Raw genomic sequence first — 22,695 nt, 5'->3', positions numbered from 1 at the left:
ACCCTTTTGAAAATATATCCAGGCCTACACCAACACAGTATTGGTTTGTATCAAAATGGTGGAGGAGGACCAGTGGTGATCTGCCTGCCTACCAGTTATAATGTACTAGTTATACAGTAGTGATCTGCTAGCCTACCAGTTATAATGTACTAGTTATACAGTCGTGATTCTGCTAGTCCTACCAGTTTATAATGTACTAGTTATACAGTGGTGATCTGCTAGCCTACCAGTTAATAATGTACTAGTTATACAGTAGTGATCTGCTAGCCTACCAGTATAATGTACTAGTTATACAGTGTGATCTGCTAGCTACCAGTTATAATGTACTAGTTATACAGTAGTGATCTGCTAGCCTACCAGTTTATAATACTAGTTATACAGTGGTGATCTGCTAGCTACCACTGTAATTTTTATCCTTATAAAGTACTTAGTTATACAGTAGTGATCTGCTAGCCACCAGTTATAATGTACTAGTTATACAGTAGTGATCTGCTTAGGCTACCAGTAATAATGTACTAGTTAACAGTAGTGATCCTTGCTAGTCTACCAGTTTATAATGTACTAGTTACACAGTTAGTGATCTTGCTAGTCTACCAGTTATAATGTACTAGTTATTAACAGTGGTGATCTGCTAGCCTACCAGTTAATAATGTACTAGTTACACAGTAGTGATCTGCTAGCCTACCAGTTATAATGTACTAGTTACACATGGTGATCTGCTAAGCCTACCAGTATATTGTACTAGTTACACAGTGTACGTGATCTGCTAGCCTACCAGTTATTAATGTACTAGTTTAACAGTGTGATCTGCTAGCCTACCAGTTATAATGTACTAGTTTACACAGTAGTGATCTGCTAGCCTACCAGTTATAATGTACTAGTTTAACAGTGTGATCTGCTAGCCTACCAGTTATAATGTACTAGTTATACAGTAGTGATCTGCTAGCCTACCAGTTATAATGTACTAGTTAAACAGGTGATCTGCTAGCCTACCAGTTATAATGTACTAGTTACAAGTAGTGGATCTGCTAGCCTACCAGTTATAAATGTACTAGTTAACCAGTAGTGATCTGCTAGCCTACCAGTTATAATGTACTAGTTACACAGTAGTGATCTGCTGGCCTTACCAGTTATAACGTACTAAGTTATACAGTAGTGATCTGCTAGCCCTACCAGTTATAATGTACTAGTTATACCAGTCTAGTTGATTCTGCTAGCCTACCAGTATAATGTACTAGTTACACGTAGTGATCTGCTAGGCTACCAGTTATAATGTACTAGTTAACAGTAGTGATCTGCTGGCCTACCAGTTATAAGTACTAGTTATACAGTGTGATCTGCTAGCCTACCAGTTATAATGTACTAGTTATTACAGTGGTGATTTGCTAGCCTACCAGTAATAATGTACTAGTTAAGCACGTAGTATTCTGCTGAGCCCTACCAGTTATAAATGTTTAACTAGTCTGTTGATGATTTACTCAGTGTTGTGAGTTCTCTAAGGGTCGCCTACCAGTTTATAATTACTAGTGTGAGTACTAAGTTGGACTACATGGATTTTAGCAGCTACTCGATATAATGTACTAGTTGAGTCTTAACAGATGAGTGATTCTGTCTCTTGAGTGCGTACCAGTTAATAAATTGGTAGCTAGTGTTTATATCAAAGTGTGGATTCTGGCTGAGCCATGACCAGACCTTTCATACTACCCATATATTCTTGACTATGTAAATGTACGTAGTTATAAGTGATCTTGGCTAGAGTGCATTGGGTTTGGTAGTCATTTTAGGCAGGTTGCCTTTTAGTGCCTCATCGGCAGGCTCAGGTGAGTACAACTATGGTACTGTGAGTGTTACTTGTGCACTATGTAAGAAGACTATGAAGTTTTGCTGGTATGTGACAGACCTCGTAACCAAGGGTTGTGAAGAGGTTTGAATTTGTTACATCTGTCATACCGCTCGAGTGATCTGCTAGAGGACACTTGGCCAGCCTACCAAGTTTGGTTCAGTGATGACTAGTAATGTGACTCCAGTACACGTACACTATGGAGTGCTGCATTTCACGTCCTACCAGTTATAAATTCTGTTGGCTCACCTGACGTTATGTGCGCACACTTGTGTTGAATTGTGCTTATAGTGGACCTACTTAAAGGTCTCTACTTACACTCACGTGTATAACTGTCTTCTGCGATTATGACGCGCCACGTGATGTACATACCTTAGCCTAAGTCTTCCGTGAAACAGCCTCAGGGTGCTTACTTCAATATGCATGTTTTCTCTCTAAGTTTTAACGTCTACTCTGAACCTGTCGATGATCTGCTAGCGAAGCCATAGAAGAAGGTGTTAGTCCCGTTACCTGCATTATATAGGGTCATCGTGATTGTCTCCAAGCTGTAGTGCAGCTATCTACGTGAGCTGTGGTGTGCATTCTCCGCTCTTGATGAGTCTGTTAATGGTTTGCAAGCCCTGCCACACTCCCTCTACCAGTTATAATGTACTAGTAACGTGAAGCTCACTCTCTCGGGCGCGCAACCGGTTTGTGAGATTACTGCGCATTCAAGGATCTTAGTCCTGTTTGGACTCATTGCTTATTGATGGTTCGCCGGAGGGCATACGCCGTGTGAGCCAGTGATATTTCTTAGTAGCCAATTCCTATGGAGCTATGGGGTGGAAGTCCCAACATCTGCATTTTGAAAGCGTCACGTCTCTAAGCCTTTATAATGGCTTGTCAGCTAGTGAGCTGGATATCGCTCCCCCGCTCATCGGACACGTAGTGATACTCCTAGCTATTGGCCCGGTGTGATGTACCGACATTCTCCACGCCCTTTCGTTTGAAGGTCGGTAACCTAGTCTGTCTAATTCACTCAGGTAGATAATCTTGGGCCACATTCTACTTTAGCACTGTAATTAGACCCTAGTTAGCATACGTGATAAGATAGACAAATCGGAGCATCTGGCCTTCAGGATTTGATGCGACTTAGGCCAATACACTCCAGGCATACATAATAACCGATTGCTGACACTAGACGTATGTTAGCTAGTACAAAACAAGTTGTACGTGTGATGCTTGCCTCGGCGTATGTTCTAATACATATAGACACATCCTATCCTAGTCTTATAATTGATATCTCAGCTAGTCTACAGTCGACTCGCCGTTTCCCCGTCTCGTATATAACATTTGTGTAGCTTGATCACAGAGAGCTTATAAGATACAGAGTATTCAACGTAGGTATTAAATGAACATATCTCTCTCTGACTTCAGGGTCAGATTTTGCCAGAATGATACGACGCGTGCCCTTATGAGGAGTAGTAGAGCTCTTATGTGTATTGCGTCTTAATCTTTAGTGTGTGTGCTCGTTCACGTAAAGGCTAACTTCCATGACAAGTAGTGCCTTCCTCTACCTATTAGGTTATGTCTACCATATGTATAGACACATGAGCGCTTGATATATGCACGTGTCCTAGATATATTTGGCTAGTACTACTATCCTCCGTGATATATATAATATTATATAGACTATATCCTCCACCGGTGAGAGTCGTAATCTCTAGGCTGGCGAGCGCCTCCCGCTAGTCTTAGGTAACTAGTTACTTAGTTGATAGTAACGCTAGTTGTGCATTCTTGGCTTAGTTGCTGTATGGCGGAATATACAGCTCAGTTCCCTCAGTATGCTTTAATCTTTTACTAGTAGTTTTGTACCCACGAGTCCGTTCCTCCTGTACTTAGGTAGTGGGCTCTGCTAAAACATCTACGCATAAAAATACAAATGGACCTACACTCCATACGTATGTCATCGCATAGGCATGTCGTGAGTCTTATTATCAGCTCAAGCATTGAACCATGGTACTCATGTCTAACGTGTGACCTCAGCCGCTCCGCGCGCACGCACGCATAATAAACCTCGAGGAACTTCTCCTATATAGGTAATATCTGTGATAACCTGGTATCTTCTGAGTGCGGCTCCAATACTGCTGAGTGAGCGCTCAGTAGATTAAGTGTACCTAGTGCCTGTCCTGCCCCACTCGCCAGCGCATTTACCACGTCATTGGCGCTACTCGCCTACTGTCCATGCTGGATTATAAAGCATGTGCGTATAACCAGCCCAACTGTATTGTTGAATCATTAATAAGTCGACCGTTCTTGCCAACGACTCCGTGAGTGTTGAAGCATAAGATAGTACATAGTTTTGATTATCCCGTTGGTAGTTTAATCTTTCCGCGTTAGGTCCATATTTGTTTTATTTTCCATTGAGACTTGCAGCGTTTCTAGCAGAATGAAGCCCAAGTGGGGCGTTTATTCATCGCCTCTTCACGCAAATCACGGGGATCTGGCGCTTGTTCCGAGAAAGATAGCCCTTACCAGTTATATCGTTTTGCGATCAGTGGGGCTCGTCAGGACTCGTTAAAGGAAACATAAAAGGATTCTGTCATCCCGTGGTGTGTAGTAATCGCAGTAACCTTGCTATGTCCCAGAAGTATATGTTCTGCTCATTAAGAACGGACCAGTAGCGGGGCAATCATTTATGTATGCACAATTTAACGTTGTAAAAATATATAAAGGTTACAAACAACACAAATAAACAAACAAAATAAAACACAATCGGTTGGGGAACGTAAAAACGTCTTGCCTTCTTTCTCCGGCGCCATTTTGTGGTGTATTAGGTAGTTTATTGTCGGACTAATTGTCTAGCAATTGACTTTGTTAGATTAATATTTAACTGCACTGTCGGAGATTCTTAGTGAGAATGCACAATGCACCTTCACTAATCATCTCGGCACTTAAATATCTGCCTGCTAATCATTGTAGCGGGTGACCAATAAAAATGTATTTTATCTTTTGATTACCCCAGTTAATGGTAAATTGTAATCTTATTATGAGCTTTGAAGATGGTAAGTGGTTCTTAATCCCCCTAAGACGTCCAGAGTTGATCTGCTAGAGTGATTAACGCCCATTTCCAGAGGAAAAAAAAGCTTTGAGAAAATGTGTCACCACCACTATCTTACACACTTCCCTGCATCCTGCTTAAAAACATCTCTCTCATATCGTTTGTTTAGTCTTCATTACGTTAACCTTGCATACAGGATGATGTATCTCAATAGTACCTATATAAAAGTGTGACCTCACCCTTCGAACACTTTCTTCATCTCCAGTTCATCTAGCACTCTTTTTGAAATATCAGGGATAGATACAGGAGGCAATGTTGGGTGGGATGTAAATGATGGGTGTAGATATGCTGCTTCTACCAAGGTAATTTCAAACTCATCTCATATTTTAACTTTTTACATCAGTGCAGGATGAAGGAAAGGAGACAAGGGGAAGGAAGCGTCAATTATATAGTAGTATCGAGACGCAGCCCGGGCCTCAGTTCCTTCTGTTCTTAGATAGCAGACGTGTGGGCTCTACAGGGAAGGGGTGAGAGTGAGATTATCTTAATAGAAATGGAAACGATTCCTGGTACGCAGTTATTGCTCCATCTACAGCCGGTTGCTCACAGATTAGCTCTCGTGCATTGACCTTAGTGCATGTGAGCTGCTACGCTCGCAAGCGTTGTATTGTGCCGCTGATATCACCGCATTCAGTTAGAATGTACTAGTTACTGCACTTCAGCACAGTTTTAAGGTCAATCTGCTAAGGACATTACTGTTAAGCTTGCCTAGCACCAGACTGTTTCATCTTTCACTGTTACAAACTATGGTGTGTTCCATTCGCCTCTGGAGGTCTAGAGGTCCAATGTTGTATTATAAACTACAAACAGTATGCTGATCCCTTGTTTTAAATGATGTAATGATCCTGTGAGACCTATGATATCATGTGAACTCTAGTTATAATATAGTTTGTATTATGATTTTCCTTTTGTAATATCTATTTATACACAGTAGTGATCTGGCTGGTCCAAACCCTAGACAACCAGGGTGAGGGGAGTTTATCTCTACCTCACAGTATATGTATTCTATCTACTATTGTCATGACTATTATTACGTACATTATGATACCATTATTAAAAGGTACTTGACTCTCCCAGTTTCAGTGTTTAGTCGTTGGGTGCACCTTTAGGTGCAAGTTAGGTCTGTGCCTACCCCAGTTATAAATGTATAGTATATAGGTGGTTAAGTGTTGGTTGACACAGGGTCTTGCCCTGTGAGTCTGAGGACCGCTTGTTGGAAAACCCCAAGAAGCATTTTCTGAAAAGGTCAATGTACTAGTTACACCCCAGTTAGTGATTCTGTCTGGTATAGCGTCATTTTTACTCCAAAGAGAAACCGTGATCCTCTCTCAATTTAGATAACTAGCTTAGACATATTGTTTAATTTATAGATACCCTCACCAGGAGTGGTTGTGTTGATCTGTATTAGTGGTCTTCCTACCAGTATAATGTACTAGGTTATACTAATATTCTGCAATCGCGTCTCTGACAGAGCTTTAGGCTTGCGAATTACATTCGGCTCACAAACAGCTATATTTTCAGGAGAAAATAAGAAAAAGTGTGGCGGGAAGGAGGGACAATCACACCCTTCACCCCAACTTCTCCTATCTCTACTCCGATTCTTCTCATTGCTCAGAAACTTAACTGGTGGGTAAGAAGCTCTGTATCGTAAAATGCCCAGCGCTTCAAGCCAAGCCTCCTCCTCCTCATCCCTCTCTCCCCACCCTCAAAATGTCAGTCTCAGCTCACTGGTCACCATAGCAACACCCACCCGTAGCACGCACTCCAGCAGGTATATTTCACTGGTCATCCCCAAAGCCAACACTTCCTTTGGCCGCCTTTCCTTACAGTTATCTGCTGCCAATGATTGGGAAGAATTGCAAAAAAAATCACTGAAGCTGGAGTCTTATATCTCCCTCACTAACTTTAAGCATCAGCTGTCAGAGCAGCTTACCGATCACCGTACCTGTACACAGCCCATCTGTAAATAACCCACCCAACTACCTCATCCCCATATTATTACTTACACTCTTGCTCTTTTGCACCCCAGTATCTCTACTTGCACATCATCATCATCATCATCTGCACATCTATCACTCCAGTGTTAATTCTAAATTGTAATTATTTCGCCTCTAGGGCCTATTTATTGCCTTATATATTGCCAGCAACTAGCTTGRCGGCTCCGTCCMCACTGATTGGTGTAAACAACTAGCTTSRCGGCTCRGTCCGCACTGATTGGTGTAAACAACTAGCTTGRCGGCTCCGTCCMCACTGATTGGTGTAAARAACTAGCTTGCCGGCTCRGTCCGCACTGATTGGTGTAAACAACTAGCTTGRCGGCTCRGTCCGCACTGATTGGTGTAAARAACTAGCTTGRCGGCTCCGRKCGCACTGATTGGTGTAAARAWCTAGCTTGCCGGCTCCGRCCGCACTGATTGGTGAAGTCATTTAATGAGCTAAATGTGTAAACAACTTTTGATTTCACAGGTTTCAAAGGAACAGAAAGGAACGATATAAACCGGTACTTTTTTATGGTTCAAACCGGTTCAGAACTTTATATTGTTGGTCAGAACAYTAGAACGGAAACAAAACAAAATGGTGGTTCTYTTCAGAATGAAACGATTGMAAAATAACTGGTAGTAATACCAGTGTCTTACCGTGCTGTGTGTTGGGGCTAAGGAGGTCTGTACAGAGCTGTTCTGTGGTGATTCCCAGGGCCTTGCAGACCTCCTCTCTGCTGTAGGGRTCAGGGTGCAGCACCTCAGCCACCAGCCGCAGCATCTCCTCCAGAGAGGCCTCCAGCTCTGTCTGCACCTGGGACAGCTTCAGCAGCCGGCCCCACTCTAGCCCCCGAGCCTTCGCCAACATCTGAGGAAGACCATAGAGTTATTTAAAMCATACAGGAGACGGCTTCAGCAGGCGGCCTCACTCCAGGTCCCCTCTCTCTGGCCAGAATCTGAGTTGAGAACACAGTTCAATTCATTCTGGGGTGGCAGGTAGCCTGGTTGTTTGCGCGTTGGGCCAGTAACCGAAAGACTGCTAGATCAAATCCCCCGAGACTGACAAGGTAAAAATCTGCCGTTCTGCCCCTGAACAAGGCAGTTAACCCACTGTTCCTAGGCCGTCATTGAAAATAAGAATTTGTTCTTAACTGACTTGCCTAGTTAAATAAAGGTTAAAAAAATCATWAAAAAAAAATAATAATCACAGTGTTTTGAGGTAAATGCGCACTCTAAGTTGTATCACATCCCTTCTCATTTCAGCTGATTACAATTTGTTTTGATGTACTAGCAGGACAAAACCTTCGAGTGCTTGCTAAGTCATAACATGTGTTGAACGTTCTCTACCAGGCATCTCTAGTGGCATTTGTCATATTCTATTTATTTCTACGATGTTGACAACACCAATATCAATTGGGAGCCGCTGTAATAATAATAATAATAATAATAATAATAATATTAATTAACCTTGGTGGCTATGCGACACTCGACCACCCGGATGTTGAAGTGAGACGTAGCAGCCTTGTTCATCTCCACGCAGCAGTTAGAGATGACGAACACTGCTCCTTCAGGGAGACGTACGTCAGACGCCCGCAGAGGGTGGAACTCAATCAGCTTGGCCTGGGACAACGACAAAGAGACAGATCGAGAACTAATAACAAGCACTAACAAACTAGAGAATATAGTAACTGTACAGAAGTTCATTAAACTGTTTAACTTATTAAAACACAGCAGCAGCACCACACACTAATACACGCTAATAAACACCAATACACGCTAATAAACACTAATAAACACTAATACACACTAATACACACTAATAAACACTAATAAACACCAATACACACTAATACACACTAATAAACACTAATACACACTAATACACACTAATACACACTAATAAACACTCCCTGGTATACAGAATGTGTGTGTGTGTGTGTGTAAGTGTAACGGATGTGAAATGGCTAGCTAGTTAGCGGGTACGCGCTACTAGCGTTTCAATCAGTTACGTCACTTGCTCTGAAACCTAGAAGTAGTGTTGCCCCTTGCTCTGCAAGAGCCGCGGCTTTTGTGGAGCGAWGGGTAACGATGCTTCGTGGGCGACCGTTGTTGATGTGTGCAGAGGGTCCCTGGTTCGCGCCCGTGTCGGGGCGAGGGGACGGTTTAAAGTTATACTGTTACATATGTGTGTGTGTATGTGTGTTTGATTACAGTTCCTTCCTCTGCCAGTGTGTGTATGTGTGTGTGTGTGTGTGTGTGTGTGTGTGTGTGTATGTATGTATGTATGTGTGTGTATGTTTGCCTACAGTTCCTTCCTCTGCCAGGAATGAGATGGACTGGTCCATGCCCCCACCCTCAGTGCCAATGTAGCGCTCACACTTGGCTGAAATCTCCGCCAGCGCCACCTGGTGGACAGAAAAGGGAACAGTCTATGTCTACTGTTTAGCTTATCAGACTTTACAGCAATATTCATTAACACACTTCTGGCTCAGCAACATGGTGCATCAAAGTGTTGACAGAAATACAACTCCTAAAAATAATTGAAATACATTTGACATTGATCTTGTCTCAGCAATTCATGATCTGAATCTTGTCTCAGCAATTCATGATCTGAATCTTGTCTCGGCAATTCATGATCTGAATCTTGTCTGGGCATATAATATTCTAGAGTGTTGTTTTTAACAAACTGCAGTAGGTTACCCGAGACATTCACTGAATACATGCCTCTGTACTGTACTACCTTGTTGAGGGACTTGTGGTTAACCTCCATAGTGAGGAGCGCAGCACAGCAGACCAGGGCACTGGAGCTGGACAGGCCTGAGCTAGCCGGGATGGTCCCGTCCACAACACACTTCATCCCAGACAGAGGAACCTTCCCTAGGTGCTCCTGGTGAGGACGATGATGATGATGACGATGATATAACACCATGTTGAACAATGCCTCATGTTTATGTTTGATATGGTTAATACTGTAGCAACATGATAGATAGATAGATTATAGATAGATAGATAGATAGGACAGACAAAGTTGATATGACGAAGATGAAGAAGAACAGTAGAATAGAACAACATGAAGAAGAACAGTAGAATAGAACAACAGGAAGATAGACAGCAGAATAGAACACAGGAGCAGAAAGCAGAATAGCAACCAGGAAGAAGAAAGTAGAATAGCAACAGGAAGAAGAACAGTAGATATAGAATACCAGGAAAGAGAACAGTAGAATAGAACAACAGGAAGAACGAACAAGTAGAATAGAAGGAAGAAGAACAGCAGATAGAAACAAACAGAAGAAGAACAGTGAATAGAACAGTAGAATAGAACAACAAGAAGAAGAACAGTAGAATAGAACAGTAGAATAGAACAACAGGAAGAAGAACAGTAGAATAGAACAGTAGAATAGAACAACAAGGAAGAAGAACAGTAGAATGAACAGGAAGAAGAACCGAATAGAAACAGAAAGAAAACAGCAGAATAGAACAAGAGGATAGAAGAACAGTAGAACTAGAACCAACAGGAAGAAGAACATAAGAATAGAACAACAGGAAGAAGAACAGTCCAGAAATAGAACAACAGGAAGAGAACAGTAGAATAGAACAACAGGAAAGAACAGTAGAATAGAACAACAGGAAGAAGAACAGTAGAATAGAACAACAGGAAGAAGAACAGCAGAATAGAACCAACAGGAAGAAGAACAGTAGAATAGAACACAGGAAAAGAACGGTAAGAATAGAACAGCTAGAATAGAACAACAGGAAGAAGAAAGTAAGATAGAACAAGAGAAGAAGAACAGCAGAATAGAATGCACACAGAAGAAGAACAGCCGAGTAGAACAGCAGAATAGAACAACAGGAACAGAAGAACAGTAAATAGGAACCCAAGGAGAAGAACAGCAGAATAGAACAACAGGAAGAAGAACAGTAGAAAAGAACAGTAGAATAGAACAACAGGAAGAAGAACAGCAGAAAAGAACAGTAGAATAGAACAGGAAGGACATATACAGGATATTAAAGTCATTACCAGAGTCTACATGACTCACCTGAATCCCTTTCACCCCACAGAGAAAGTAATAGTACCACTGAGGATTGTCCTTGTCTATCTCAATATCTTCTGAAGAGACTGTGAAGTCCCTGAAAAAAAAAAAAACACACACCATTTTATGATTTTGAGAGAGCCGTCTCTAATGAAATAACATTTGATAGTTAATCCAATACAGTCGTCAATTCGTCTAGATGGGCAGCAAATCAAGACAGATTCTGGAAGATCCTTACATATGATGAGTATAGGTGAATTGCATGTGCATAAAAAGCTTGGTGTGGAGATTATTTGGCAGATCTTACTTGTATTTAGGTTCTGTGTTGGCCAGGTAGATTTTCTTGGAATCATTGACAGTGACAGCAGCCAGAATACTCTGCTCAATAGCCATTGGGAGCACAGCATAACCACAGTAGTCAATGTGTTCTCCTAACAGTAATGAATAAAGAAAGACAATGTTTGAGTTTACGGTTACGATTTAGAGCTAGCCCTTGTGAAGGATCACATTGATATATTTTTTTCCTGTACATCACTGGTCTTTTTACTGTATTTATGGATTTCTGCGTTATAATAGCATAGCTATATAGATATGAAATGTGTTTACATACCTATTAGATTGACTCTTCCAGGAGCTTGCGCATAAAAAAGAGGAGCTTCTCCATACTTTTTCTCGAAGGCCTCTTTCAGATTTTGCAACCTAGGAATACAATACATCGGGGYAATTGCAAATGACTGCCCAATTCAAGGAGTGATTTGAGGAGTTTAAAAAAACAGTCTTACTTTACTGTAGCCTACTATAAAATGTTTAATACATGCATGGATAGTTTTAGCAACTGTAATTACCCGTACTATTTCGAAAATTATCAAGATAACTCACCTTTTATTTGCACTTATCAGAATCTTTGTCTTTGGCGGGTGTGCTGCCATTTTTTCAAACCAAATACCAGTTCTTACCGGTTGGTTTTAGACTATTGTTAAATCACCAAATCTAATTGCAACTAGATCTATCTGGAGTACTGTACTGAGGAAAAATATAGAAACACACCTAATACTATCAGCTGACTTGTCACACGAGAGTCCCGGATATTATTGAAAAGCTGATCTACGACCAGCTCTTCCCGCCAAAACCACTACCTCAAACGCTTTCTGTTAAACAAAGTAACTGTTTCTAGACCAGCTGTAAYCACATTCATTGTAACGAAACGTAACAATACGGAAGAGTAGGAAAGGACCAGTTCAAAGGAATCACGATTCACGCTRATGTTCACGCTGCGCAGCAAGGCATTGATTGCGGATGACGTAGTAGCTAGTATCTTTGCTGCGACTGTCTGCTGCCACTAGCAAGGTTGCTATCGATCTAGCTAGCTTCGTAGTAAAGATGTCTGATATGGAAGATGACTTCATGTGCGATGATGAAGAGGATTATGATCTGGTAAACTCCTCAGAAGTAAATATATATGGATATTGTAGCTGATTACCATATACAACTTGTTTAGCTAGCTAGCTAATCAGCGTAAACATTCCATGTTGCACTCCACTTAGTAGCTAGCTAGCTAGCAGCTGAACTAGCTGTTGATGGTTCTCCCATCATTGACAGCTAACTGTTAGCTAGTTAGCCAGCTATGTCTCTAATGATTAGTTCAGTTACTATTGCAAGTTTCAACTAATTGTTGTTAAACCTTTTGCACCGTTAAATGATCCAGCTGTTCGCTTCACAAATCACCAAAACAACACATATCATGAGCTAGCTAGCTGAATATCAATAGGTGGGTGTTGATCTTGTAAACTGCAGTGATGATGAATTGTGTGATTTCAGGAATACTCAGAGGACAGCAACTCTGAGCCCAATGTTGATTTGGAGAATCAATACTACAATTCAAAGGCCCTAAAGGAGGATGACCCCAAAGCAGCTCTCAGCAGCTTCCAGAAGGTTAGTTATCACACACACACATACATCACCGCAGGCTGGTGAGGGGAGGACGGCTCATAATAATGGCTGGAATGGAGTAGTATCAAACCATGTATTTGTAATGATACCATTCTAGGAGCCTGTCCTCTCCAATTAAGGTGCCAGCAGCCACCTGTGGCAATCCTTTGCTTCTACACCTGCATTGCTTGCTGTTTGGGGTTTCAGGCTGGGGGTTTCTGTACAGCACTTTGAGATATCAGCTGATGTAAGAAGGGATTTATATAAATACATTTGAAATGCTTCTTTCTTACACCAGGTCTTAGAGCTGGAGGGTGAGAAAGGAGAATGGGGTTTCAAAGCCTTGAAACAGATGATTAAGATTAACTTCAAACTGGTAAGCAGCAGACATGACAGTAAATATGCTGTAGCATATATTTATATATATTCAATATTTAGAAAATATATTCTTCATTGTGCTAAATATTTGATCAAATTTGTTCATGTTTTGTAAAGAACTGCTACCATCTCGTACTGCCTAAATTAGCATTTGAATTACATATTTTTTTTGTTGTTGTCTTTTTCCCTCCAGACAAATTTCCCTGAAATGATGAACAGGTACAAGCAGCTGTTGACATACATCCGGAGTGCAGTTACAAGAAACTATTCTGAAAAATCCATCAATTCCATCCTTGATTATATCTCAACGTCAAAGCAGGTAATGTTTGTGACATTTTAAGAACGAACAATGGTGCACAGAATCAAGCATAAATCTGAGCTGTATTGAATTATGGAAAAGTGTCTCAACTCTTAGGGTTGGTTCTCAATACCCTGATTTAAAGCTAGTCCTGGACGTGTATGGATGCAAAATTGAGAATCTCCTGAATGTGGGGTTCCCGGGTGGTGCAGTGGTAGCTGTGCCACCAGAGAATCTGGGTTCGAGCCCAGGCTCTGTCGCAGCCGGCCGTGACCGGGAGGTCCATGGGGCGACGCACAATTGGCCCAGCGTCGTCCAGGTTAGGGAGGGTTTGGTGGGCAGGGATATCCTTGTCTCATCGCGCTCTAGCGACTCCTGTGGTGGGCCGGGCACAGTGCACGCTGACCAGATCGCTAGGTGCACGGTGTTTCCTCCAACACATCGGTACAGCTGGCTTCCGGGTTGGATGGACATTGTGTCAAGAAGCAGTGCGGCTTGGTTGGGTTGTGTTTCGGAGGACGCACGGCTCTCGACCTTCGCCTCTCCRGAGTCCGTACGGGAGTTGCAGCGATGAGACAAGACTGTAACTACTACCAATTGGATACCACGAAATTGGGGAGAAAAAAAMAGAAAACCTCCTGAATGTAAACATTGTGCAGAGGGCCTACTTGACTTCTTTATTTATTTTCAGATGGACTTGCTGCAAGAGTTTTATGAAACAACGTTGGATGCATTAAAGGATGCCAAAAACGACAGGCTTTGGTTTAAAACCAACACTAAAGTATGCTTGATTTTAAAACTTTTCATATAATGTCATTGATTCCATCCACAATATCATATTTTTTTTTAATGCAATCCAAAAAACTTATGTGGCATATAATTTTTATGGAGACACTGAGGTTGATACTTGTGTAATTTAGTTTCATTCCTCACTCCTCCTTGTCCTATGCTTTAGCTTGGGAAGTTGTACCTGGAGAGAGAAGAGTATGGTAAGCTTCAGAAGATCCTGAGGCAGCTGCACCAGTCCTGTCAGGTGAAGAAACAATCCTCATCAATGCAATCAGAGGTTTTCACAGAGGTCTTTACAGAGGTTTTACCACCAAATCTAATTCAGCATTATAACATCATAATGAAAAAACATTKTTGTGTGTTCTTAGTGACAATAGATCATTGGAATCATATTGTATGATTGTAGCCTGGTCTGAGATCTGTTTGTACTGTTTGGACAACTCCTATGGCTGTTGTCGTGACCACAGGAGGCAAGAGAACACAAACAGATCTCACGCTGGGCTAGTATGATTGTGGAATCATTGTGGAAATCTAGAATGCCCTGTTCGTCCTCAAGTGTCTGTGTGAAATTATCTCCAAATCCCGCCGGTGTAACGGTGTCTAATTAGTATTTGCCCGCCTTGAAACGGTAACAGTGTAGCATTTGCTTCCATGTTCTGTCTTTGACTAGACTAGATAAAGTCTTGGTTATAGACGGCCAGACTTAGTATACCCCATGCTTTGTCATTAGACGGTGATGACAATTGGTCCTCCCCCGACTTATGTCTTGACGTGTTCATAGTACGGCATTGATTTGGTATTTTTCCCGTGTTCCTGTCTTGCGTGTATACACGCACACGAATGATTAGTATTTGTCCCCGATGCCAGTTTGTCTTGGTGTATAGACGGATGATTAGTATTTGTCCTGTTTGTCTTTGGTGTATAGACGGATGATGATTAGTATTTGTCCCGTGTTCTGTCTTGTGTATAGACGGATGATTAGTATTTTGTCCCTGTTCTGTCTATATGGTGTATAGACGGTGATAGCTATGTTTTCCCACTGTTTCTGTCTTGGTGTATAGACGGATGTATAGTATTGTCCATGCTTTGTCTTGGTGCTGGAGGTGGGACCTGAAGAAAGGCACCCAGTCTCTTGGAGATTATGCTCTGGAGATCCAGATGTACACGGCCCAGAAGAACAACAAGAAGCTGAAGGCCCTTATGAACAGTCTTCTACACATCAAGTCTGCCATCCCTCACCCTCTCATCATGGAGTCATCAGAGGTAGACACATCTCTCCTTAACTATATCCAACCTAACAGTCTCTACCTTTCAAGGCTACCACCTATCAGGGATCTCAAGGTAACACATCTCCACCTAACTTAATATAACCTCACACTCTCTCTACCTTAACTATATAACCACAGTCTCCACCTTAACTATATAACACTGTCTCTACCTTAACTATATAACCACGTCTCTTACCTTAACTACTATAACACGTTCTTCTACCTTAACTATATAACCACGTCTCTACCTTAACTATATTAACCACGTCTCTACCCTAATTTTAAACACTCATATCATTAACCTTTAACCACGTCTCTACCTTACAACTATATAACCACAGTCGTTACCATCTAAACACTCTAATAACCTACGCTTACTATAACCACATCTCAACCTACGCTCTAACTATATAAGCACCAGTCCCTCTACCTAACAATGACACACCTATACCTACCTATATACCCCACATCTCTACCTTAACTATATAACACCCAGTCTCTACCTTAACTAGATATAACCACGTCTCTACCCTTAAACGTACTATAACCACATCTCTAATAGGTAACTTACATATAACCAATCTCACCTACAACCTTAAACTAATATAACCACGTCTCTACCTTAAACCTATAACCACTCTCACCTAACACACGTATATACCTACGTCCTTACACTAACTATATAACCAGTCTCTACCTCACCTTAACTATATAACACCATCTATCCTAATACCTTAACTATATAAACCACATCTCCACCTACCCCTCCAACTAACCTAACTCCTACCTAACCATACGCCTATCACCATAGTCCCACCTTAACTATACTAATCCACGTCTCCTTAATATCTCATTATCTCCTCAACACCTTAACTATATAACCACGTCCTCACCATAACTATATAAACCCGTCTCTACCTACAGCCTATAACTATATAACCACGTCTCACCTAACCTTAACCTATCTATAACCACGTCTCTACACTTAACCTATATATACACCGACGTTTCTACCTACACATAACTATATAACCACGTCTCTACCTTAACTATATAACACGTTTACTACTTCCACCACCGCTCTCTCACTACCACACCTAACTATAAACCACGTCTCTTACCGTATCATCCATAACCACATTATAACCTACGCTCTCTAACTACTACACCAACATCTATAACCACGCCTTACCTATAAACCATCTCTACCTTAACTATATAACCCATCTCTACCTTAACTATATAACCACAATCTCTACCTTATAACTATATAAACCACGTCTCTAACCATTAACTATATAACCACGTCTCTACCTTAACTTATATAACCACGTCTCTACCTACACCTTAACTAAAACCACGCTCTTACCTCACCTTAAGCTATTAACCACGATCTCTACCTACCCTAACTAATTAACCCACGTCTCTACCTACACCTAACTATAATAACCACGTTCTACTAACCTTAACTATACTAAACCACGCTCTACCTACACTCTACACTATATAACCACGCCTCCTACTACCATACCACCCCATTCTAAACTATATAACCACGTCTCTACTACACCTATAATAGCCATCCGTCTCTAACGCCTTAACTATATAACCACGTTACTCTAAACATCTCTACCCTACACCTTAACTTATATCTAAACCACGTCTCTACCTTCACACTATATAACCACGTCTCTACCTACACCCATAACGTAACTATAACCACGTCTTCTACCTACACTAACTATATACACCACGTCTCTTACCTTACACCAATAACTATTACTACACCACGTCTCTTACCTACACCATAACTATCGATAACTCCACGTACCTCTCACCTTAACTATACTAACCACGTCTCTACCTCTAACTATAATAACCACGTCTCTATCCTACACCATAACTTATACTATACCACGATCTCTACCTACACCCATGAACCTATATAACCACGTCTCCTACCTAACACCCATAAACTATATAACCCACGTCTCACCTTAACCTATATAAACCACGGTCTCTACCTTTAAACTTATATAACCACATCTCTACCGTTCAACTCATTATAACCTACGTTCTAAACCTATAACTACGTATAACCCACGTCTCATACCTAACTATACAATAACCACTAAGTCTAACTAACCTCTCAACCCTTCTAACTACTCGGCCATTTTACTCAACACCACCGTCTCTACCTTAACTATATAGACCCCACATCCTCTAAGCCTCTAACTATTATAACCCACGTCTCTAACTTAACTTGATAAACCACTTCCTCTGACACTTAACTATTATAACCACGTCTCTACCTAAACTAATAACCACGTCTCTACCTTACCACTATATAACCTACATCTCTACCTTAAACCTAAAATAACGATGCGTACCTCTACCCCTTAAACTATATAACCACGTCTCTCTACCTTTAACCTTATAACCACGTTTCTCTACCTTAACTAGTAATAGACCACATCACTCATACACCTACACCCGTTAACTGCTACAACTTTTTACTCGTACCTCCATTGTTCCCGGATCCGGGAAGCACCCCCATCAGTAAACACAAAGGAATGACTAGCATAGCCTAGCCATAAGCCGTCACAACGTAAATAATTTGACAATGGCATCTTAAATATCACTTAAATCACAAAGTCCAAGACACCAGAATCGGAAAGATACAGTATCCTTTCTGAATCCAGCCATCCATCTTCTACTTTTTTTAAAATGGTTACACAGGGAAGACAGCCAATTACATGTAAATCTACTTACCGCTAACCACGTTAGCAAAAGACCACCATTTTCTTTACTCCACCAGTTTTTACTCCATCAGTAGCTATCCACTAATTCGACTTAAATTTAAGGATAAATATATAGCCACCTAACCAAGAAACACACTTCATAAGATGACAGTCTGATAAACATATTTTATTGGTTTATAGGATATGTTTCTGACTATAATAATAATAATAATAAAATATGCTATTGTACGAGCAAGAATTCCGATTACGAAGGCAGTTTAATTTGGAAATGTTAAAAAAATAACATAATCTAACAGCTTCCCCCTATTGACAACAGGGTAAAACTATTAAACCCAGACTACTATTCAAGGGCCTCTTTCTCAGGGAGTTTTCACTTATTTTCTGGCATCCTCTCTGCCTCTCCTCTTTCTCACAAATGCGTATTGGAGAAAGGAAGATCCAAGGGTGTCTCTCTCTTGTGAACCTCGTCCTCCAATGAATGTTAAGTAGGAGGCGAGTAGAGAGGATCCTTAGTCAGGACCATGTTGTCCGGTCTCTTGTTTTTCTTTTCTCCAGAGTGTGGAGGTAAAATGCATTTGAGAGAAGGGGAGTTTGAGAAGGCTCACACAGACTTCTTCGAGGCGTTTAAGAACTACGATGAATCAGGAAGTCCTCGACGGACCACCTGTCTGAAGTACCTGGTGTTGGCCAACATGCTGATGAAGTCTGGAATCAACCCCTTCGACTCACAGGAGGTATGAAACATCTCATTAGTGATAAGAGATGAATCCCCAGACCCCGATATCATCATCATTATTATTATTATTATTATTATTTATTTTTTAAACCAACTAGTCCTAGAATAACTTTTTCAATGAAGATGGGAAATATGGTTTTATTGATTCATCTCTATAGTACAGACTTTTTAGAGTTTGCTTATGTAAAGAGGTCCTAAACATATTGTATTAAGGAGCCTATCACAATATATTAACCTGCTCATAAAGTAAATGACTCCAGAAGGTTCCTATTTTAGTGATCATGGTGTATTGGTACAGTTTCCACGGCGTTGGGAGTATCTTTCCTCATGCTGACATTTGTTCCTCTTAGGCTAAACCCTATAAAAATGATCCAGACATCCTTGCAATGACTAACTTGGTCAGGTAAGACTGCATCTCATTCACTATTACAATCTAACTTTTCTTTGGAAGTGTTTTTGCGTTGGCTGTTTGTCTACACATGATCTGTTACACAAACGGTTTGATTATTGAATGCAAACTACTGTTAACCCCCCCCCCCCCTCCAGTTCCTACCAGAACAATGACATCACAGAGTTTGAGAAGATCCTGAAAACCAATCACAGTAACATAATGGATGATCCGTTCATAAGGGAGCATATAGAAGGTGTGGTTTAGACGTCACTTTCAGCTTGATCTATTTTCCGTTCATGTTACTTCATTAGTAAGTTAGTAAACGTGCTTTTAACAAGTTATAAATCAGTATACCTGGAGGCAGGTCAAAGTGTTACATGAACGTTCCTTCTATTTAATCATTGATTTTCTTGATTTTTGTCTTTCAGAGTTATTACGAAATATAAGGACGCAAGTGCTTATCAAATTAATCAAGCCTTACACGAGAATACACATACCTTTTATGTCCAAGGTAAGATCTATCTCTAACATTTAATATTTTATTTTGAATTAAAAAAAAAAAATATATATTTTCTCCAATTTTTGAAGTTATATATATTTTCTCAAATTTTTGAAGTTTATAAATAAACTTTTTTTTTTTGGTCTCCTTCAGGAATTAAACATTGATGTCTGTGACGTGGAAAGCCTTCTAGTTCAATGCATTCTAGACGGGTAAATTGCATGTTGATACCAGGATTATTGTAGAACTTTTAAATGCACTATAAGTTGTTTAAAAATAATAATAATATGAATTTACCATAATTGACCTTGTATTTCTTTCCGATACCTGTCAGCACGATCAACGGCCGTATCGACCAAGTCAACCAACTGTTGGAGCTGGATCACCAGAAGAGGAACGGCGCCCGATACATGGCTTTAGATAAATGGACGAATCAGCTGAATACTCTCAACCAGGCCATCGTCAGCAAACTGGCCTAGTCAGTAGTGTAACTGAAAAAAGGTTACTAATTCGATGTTGCGGGTGGAGGAGGGGAGGGGGAGATGGGGTATATCCACATGAGTAGTGAGTTAACCCAATTCACCTCATTTACAGTAGCAGTAAGCTTCCTTTTCAAGATGACCGTAATAGATTGATGATCTCCACAGCTTCCAATATCAATCTTACAGTCACTTCTAGTTATGTAACTGATTATTTAAAAGGTAGAAGTCGGAGGTGCCAGTTACCCAGCTTGTGTTTCTTGGCCTAGGGCCACTTTACTGGTCACAGATTAATAGTCCTGGACTAAGAAGCATGTTCAATGAGAGCTACGCTTAATCGGTGTCCGGGAAACCGGTCCCTAGTGTCCCGAAACCAACAGAGAGAAGACTGTAAAATCCATTTCCTATAGTGAAGCATGTCCGTTCCACCACAGTATTGCCCCCTTCTAAGGAAATGTGAATACACAAATGTATTGAAGTATTAATGATGGTGAGCAGTGAGAACGTTTCATGTCAAAATCAGCATGACTTTTTTTCTGCAAGATGTTCGCTGTACAGTCTTTCATAAAATGGAGCTCCAGATTTCATATGGTACATTGTTGTGATACTGTTAAAGACACATTTTAGCTTTTGTTTTGTTACTGAAATAAAAAGGTAATTGTTGCTTCACTCTTTAACTTTTTAATGTTATTTTTTTAATTTATTTTTTTACAAATCATGTGGAGCCAGCCGGTGACTAATCTGTAAATATCACATAGCAACAACCAGGGGTGTAATGGTGAAGCGGGCATACCCTAATTTTGCCAAAAATGTACCATGCCCGTCTGCCCGGCGAAGGAAAAAAAATATTTGACAAGCAGTGACATACAGTGCATTCGAAAAGTATTCAGACCCCTTGACTTTCTTCACATTTTGTGACGTTACAGCCTTATTCAAAAATTTATTAAATACATTTTTGTTCCTCATCAATCTACACACAATACCCCATAATGACAGATTTGTATATTTTTTTTAAAATAATTTATATATTTTTTTAACTGCAATATAACATTTACATAAGTATTCAGACCCTTTACTCAGTACTTTGTTGAAGCACCTTTGTCAGCGATTACAGCCTCGAGTATTCTTTGGTATGACGCTACAAGCTTGGCAAACCTGTAGTCCAGGTATGCCACTACAGGTATGACCTGCCTTGCTGATAGTGTTGTGAAGAAGGCAGAGCAACGCTTTATTATAGACAGACTTCTCCCCATCTTAGCTACTGTTGTATCAATATGTTTTGACCATGACAGTTAACAATCCAGGGTTACTCCAAGCAGTTTAGTCACCTCAACTTGCTCAATTTCCACATTATTCATTATGAGATTTAGTTGAGGTTTAAGGTTTAGTGAATGATTTGTCCCAAAGACAATGCTTTTATTTTTGGAAATATTTAGGATTAACTTATTCCTTGCATTATTCATTATGAGATTTAGTTGAGGTTTAAGGTTTAGTGAATGATTTGTCCCAAATACAATGCTTTTATTTTTGGAAATATTTAGGATTAACTTATTCCTTGCCACCCACTCTGAAAGTAACTGCAGCTCTTTGTTAAATGTTGCTGTCATTTCAGTCGCCGTAGTAGCTGACGTGTATAGCGTTGTATCTGGTCAAACGCAATGTTTTCCCGAAGTTTGCTAAGGGTTGGTAACAGGCTGATTGGTCGGCTATTTGAGCCAGCAAAGGGGACTTTACTATTCTTCGCTAGCGGAATGACTTTTAGCTTCTCTCCGGGCCTGAGGACACCCTTTCCTGTAGGCTTAAATTGAAGATGTGGCTCTATTATCCGCTATTATCCTCAGTAATTTTCCATCCAGGTTGTCANTAACTTATTCCTTGCCACCCACTCTGAAAGTAACTGCAGCTCTTTGTTAAATGTTGCTGTCATTTCAGTCGCCGTAGTAGCTGACGTGTATAGCGTTGTATCTGGTCAAACACAATGTTTTCCCGAAGTTTGCTAAGGGTTGGTAACAGGCTGATTGGTCGGCTATTTGAGCCAGCAAAGGGGACTTCACTATTCTTTGCTAGCGGAATGACTTTTAGCTTCTCTCCGGGCCTGAGGACACCCTTTCCTGTAGACTTAAATTGAAGATGTGGCTCTATTATCCGCTATTATCCTCAGTAATTTTCCATCCAGGTTGTCAGACCCCGCTGGCTTGTCATTCTCTGAAAGACCA

The 22,695-nt window shown here is 40.7% G+C and overlaps 2 protein-coding genes across 2 annotated transcripts in view; one reads left to right on the top strand and one right to left on the bottom strand.

Annotated features, from left to right (window-relative positions):
- The window catches only part of galk2 (galactokinase 2), a 14,651-nt gene extending 2,512 nt beyond the window's left edge, over positions 1-12,139 (bottom strand). Inside the window, exons 1-8 of the mRNA XM_024138587.2 lie at positions 11,830-12,139; positions 11,561-11,649; positions 11,258-11,381; positions 10,957-11,047; positions 9,660-9,806; positions 9,226-9,324; positions 8,387-8,539; positions 7,577-7,787 (exon numbers count right to left, since the gene is read on the bottom strand). Of these exons, the coding sequence (XP_023994355.1) occupies positions 7,577-7,787; positions 8,387-8,539; positions 9,226-9,324; positions 9,660-9,806; positions 10,957-11,047; positions 11,258-11,381; positions 11,561-11,649; positions 11,830-11,879 (964 nt within the window). The 5' untranslated portion in view covers positions 11,880-12,139. The remainder of the gene's footprint in view (positions 1-7,576; positions 7,788-8,386; positions 8,540-9,225; positions 9,325-9,659; positions 9,807-10,956; positions 11,048-11,257; positions 11,382-11,560; positions 11,650-11,829) is intronic.
- A 102-nt stretch (positions 12,140-12,241) lies between these two features.
- Positions 12,242-21,071, top strand: cops2 (COP9 signalosome subunit 2). Its single transcript, XM_024138588.2, is given in 14 exon segments — positions 12,242-12,384; positions 12,769-12,882; positions 13,178-13,255; positions 13,451-13,576; positions 14,247-14,336; positions 14,511-14,588; positions 15,270-15,283; positions 15,448-15,607; positions 18,932-19,108; positions 19,461-19,513; positions 19,657-19,754; positions 19,930-20,012; positions 20,154-20,212; positions 20,335-21,071. Coding segments are annotated over 14 exon segments (1,329 nt in total). The 5' UTR covers positions 12,242-12,330; the 3' UTR covers positions 20,480-21,071.
- The last annotated feature ends 1,624 nt before the right edge of the window (positions 21,072-22,695 follow it).

The sequence above is a fragment of the Salvelinus sp. IW2-2015 genome, unplaced genomic scaffold (assembly GCF_002910315.2).
Source record: "Salvelinus sp. IW2-2015 unplaced genomic scaffold, ASM291031v2 Un_scaffold1525, whole genome shotgun sequence".
Taxonomy (NCBI): domain Eukaryota; kingdom Metazoa; phylum Chordata; class Actinopteri; order Salmoniformes; family Salmonidae; genus Salvelinus; species Salvelinus sp. IW2-2015.
Note: the sequence above shows the minus strand (reverse complement) of the source record. Positions and strands in the feature narration are given on the sequence as shown.